The 3,914-nt window shown below is 37.0% G+C and overlaps 1 protein-coding gene across 1 annotated transcript in view; it reads left to right on the forward strand.

The window, feature by feature from the left end:
• The window catches only part of FNTA (farnesyltransferase, CAAX box, alpha), a 22,341-nt gene that overhangs the window by 8,201 nt on the left and 10,226 nt on the right, over positions 1-3,914 (forward strand). The window contains exon 3 of the mRNA XM_004682477.2: positions 1,716-1,820. Coding sequence (XP_004682534.1) covers positions 1,716-1,820 — 105 coding nt within the window. The remainder of the gene's footprint in view (positions 1-1,715; positions 1,821-3,914) is intronic.

Below are 3,914 nucleotides of genomic sequence, written 5' to 3' on the forward strand. Positions count from 1 at the left end.
AAAAAAACAGTTGTCTGATTATTGCCTAAGGAGTACATATTTGACTGCCACAGTTTTGTTTTTTTGGAGGGTGGGGGTTAGGGTTTGTCAGACAGGGGAAGATTGAAGAGTGGGACTATTGCTGTTTAGTAAATTAGTGTTTTAAATTCTTTTTTCCATCATTTCTTCACCCTTCTAGTGTGTCAGGTATTTCTTTCTGGTTCTGATTCTTTTCCCAGAGAATAAGAGCTACTGTCTCTTGCTCAAGTCAGGAAATACTGTGTCTCTGCCTGGGTTAAAGGAAGGATCTTGACTGCTAGGGAATTCTCCAAATCTTTTCAACCCCACTCTTCATTCCAAATTTTAGAAAACCCCCAATGCCTGTTTTCTCTGTTGACAGATTTTTAGATGTTTTCTTTTCTAAGTCAGTTAAAAGTCTTACCATTTTTCATAATTTTGTTCATCTTTTCTTATTATTGTAGTAACCTCTTGTCCCCAATTCTCTTTGTTACGGATTTATGTCACTTTTTACTCCTTACTATGTTACTAGGGAGTAAGGGGAACTTTATTTAATATACCCTGTTTAACTGGAATTCTTAATATGTATGCCATCATTTTATGTCTTTAATATATCCCTTCCTAATTTTTAAGAAGATTCTGACAATATAGCACAAAGCAACTTGTCATGCATTTTTAAATGCATTTCCTAAATTTGCTGGGTCTTTTCCTAAATTTGCTACTATACTTGAAGTCATTAGTCATATAAACCAAGCTCTTTATATGTACATGTTCAATGAAGCATAATCTTCTGTAAATTAGTAATAATTGAAATGTACTGTTATTTCTCTTGTTTAGCATTTAATTTTATTTTTTTAAAGATTTATTTACTTATGCGTACAGAATTGGGGTACAGGCCAGAGGTGCAGGGGAGGTGAGAGGAATTACCAGAAACAAAGTGGAGTGCAGAACAGGCAGATTGATGAAATACACTGCTGAGGGAGCAGCAGACAGGTCAGGAGAGGTCTGCTATGCCATGTGGATTGCCTCCGGGCGTGAGATCAAACTCACAGGTTGGGGATCCAACTTGCACTGAAGTGGCTGCAGCTCACTTGCAGTGCTGTGCTTTAACCCATTGTGCCACCAGGGAGGGCCCTAGCATTTAATTTTACATGATGACTTTTAAAGAGCTCTTGAGCTGTTTCTTATTATATATTGAGTTAAATTTTTAAAGTAAAAATAGACCACAATCATAACTTTAGGGAAATTTTTTGTTAGTAATTTAACTACACCTATGAAGAAGTTAAAAGGAAAACTTGTCTCATTTGTAAATAGTCTTTTTGCGGTGGTTTGAAAAGTGAAGTATTTAATAATGTCTGTAATAGAATTACTATGTGAATAATGTATCAAAAAGAATAAACTGTACCATATAGAGCTGTTGTTTTTGATTCTCATGTTATACAGAATTAGCCAGAGTGTTATCTGAAAATAATTGTGAGTTATCTTTTCTTCCATCTCATTTTTGTTGTCTTTCATCACTTTTAGTTAAAAACACAGGATTTTGCTAGTCACAAGATAGTTGTATGATTTTGAACAACCATAAGCAGTTAAATTGCTAAATTATTGGTTTTATAGAATACTTCCCCCAAAAAGATATCTGTTGTTGTGGCTTTATTTGGTAATGTGGCTAGACAATTTATGTGATGTAATAAGTTTTGAATGCTTCATGTTTGTTATAGGCATTTTCGGAGAGTTCTCTTAAAATCTCTTCAAAAAGATCTACATGAGGAAATGAACTACATCACTGCAATAATTGAGGAGCAACCTAAGAATTACCAAGTTTGGTAAGATGAAAATAGGGTGTGCACTATAATATTTATGCTAATAATATTTGCCAAAGGTGATGAATTTCCAGGGAATCGTTTATCATTTTAGCACTCTGCATTTAAATTGGTGTTCTGTATCTCATAGGGTTGTTTGGAGAATTAGATAAGTTTATGTTTAGTGCTTAAAATGATACCTAATACTAATTGATTCTCAAATGTTAGTTGACATTAAATTTAAGGTTTCACCGTGAGCACTATACTACTGTTAGAGTCAGAAAAAAATTGTTATGGATGAGGGAGTAGAGCACGGTGGGAATTAAGAAGTTACAGAAGCAGGGAACAGAACAAATAGGAAGGAAATAGAGTTTAAACAGTACCTGACATAGTTAGCACCCCACAAACGAGGCTATGGCTGCTCTTATTGTGGTAGAGGGGGTTATTAGGTGGTATTTGTGGTAGAGAGAAAGGAGGAAGGAGGGAAGTGGAAACACTGATTGTGGTGGTGGTGAAAGCAGTAAAGACAGCATGGTATACCATCGAGCTCTCTGCTTTCTGTGCCACTGCTCATAATGCAGGCGTTACCACCTTTTTATTTTTTCCAATATAATCACCAACACATATATCAGCCCTGTTTTATATATCTTAAGATCTAAGGATGATTTCTGAGAGGAAGGACTGCTGTGGCAAAATATTCTGGAGAGAGGCATGAAAGAACATGATGCATTCAGAGAACTATATATAATTCCATGTGATTCAAATACATTTGGAGAGAAATGGGATAAAGGGTCTTAAGAATATTGCTGAGAGGCGGGACTTGATCTTAGTGGCAATGGAAAGCTATTGACAGTTTTAATTAAAGAAGTAACATGATTAAATTTGTGTCTTATAAGGTTTAACCTGGCAGCATGGTGCAGAATAGACTGGAGTAGAGTCATAAGACTGGGAGGCCATTCTAGTGATGTAAGTTAGAAGAGAGTGGAGTGGGCCTATGTACAGTAGCAAAGATATGGAAATGACCCAGATGCCCCAAAGTAGATGAATGGATCGAAGAGTTGTGGTATATTTATACACTGGCATTTTACTCAGCAATCAGAAAAGACAAACTCATGTCATTTGTGGCTACATGGATAGACCTGGAAAGGGTTATACTAGCTGAAATTAGTCAGAAAGAAAAAGATAAATACTTTTATACAAGTATAAAAGAAACCAAATGAAATGTCAAGAAAAAGTCAAAGGCAACTAAGCTGACCATAGAACTGAAGCATACAGCAAAGGAGGTGGCAGGAGGAGAGGCAGTAAAAGTGAGGGAAGAGCACAAGGGAATATGGTGATAGTTCACTGGTGAAATGGTGGTGGGAGAATTATGGGGATTACAATGATGCAAGAAAAAAAGGAAAATATTTTCTGAAAGCTATAGATTGGGTTATAAGAGATAAGGGCAAGATTGTAAGGGCTTTTAGTGATAGTAGCAACCAGTTTTGAAGTTTAACTTATTGGGAGAATGTTGGAAGGAAGCTTGACCCTGGGTAAATGGTTGTGGCAATTACCTGGGGAGCCTTCGGGAAGACAGTAATACGTTTCTGGGGAAAGAAGGTTGGGTTTGGAATTGAACAAGTGGAATCTGATATCTTATGGAAAACCTATGTAAAGCTTTGCAGTAAGTGGTTAGGAATGCTCATCTGGCATTGTAATCATACCTGTTGATGAGAAAGCTCAGAGAGAGAATTAGAGATGAAGGTAGAACACTGGTAAGCATCAATTAAGAGGCAGAGAAGTAAACCAGAATGATGAAGGAAGCCAAGGTATTGTCACAGAAACCAAGACAAGTTTCAAGAAGAAAGAAATGGATGACAGTATCAACTATGCCAAAAGGTCAGGCAAAGAGAGGACTAAAGGATGAACTGTGGATTTGATTCGTTAGCTGAGTGGTTGTTAGTGAGTGATCTTGGTGTAAGCAAACCTTCTCACAGGTGGGATGGGTTGACAGTGGGCAGGAGGGAAGTGGTAGGAAGAGGAAAGAATCATGTGGCAGTGGGTTGGATCATATGATCATATGTAGGAGAGGAAGCTTGGCTGTTGAGGAAAGAAACATTGCAAGCAGCCATTAGGGCT

Source organism: Condylura cristata, unplaced genomic scaffold (genome assembly GCF_000260355.1).
Source record: "Condylura cristata isolate star-nosed mole 26May11 unplaced genomic scaffold, ConCri1.0 scaffold00014, whole genome shotgun sequence".
Classification (NCBI taxonomy): domain Eukaryota; kingdom Metazoa; phylum Chordata; class Mammalia; order Eulipotyphla; family Talpidae; genus Condylura; species Condylura cristata.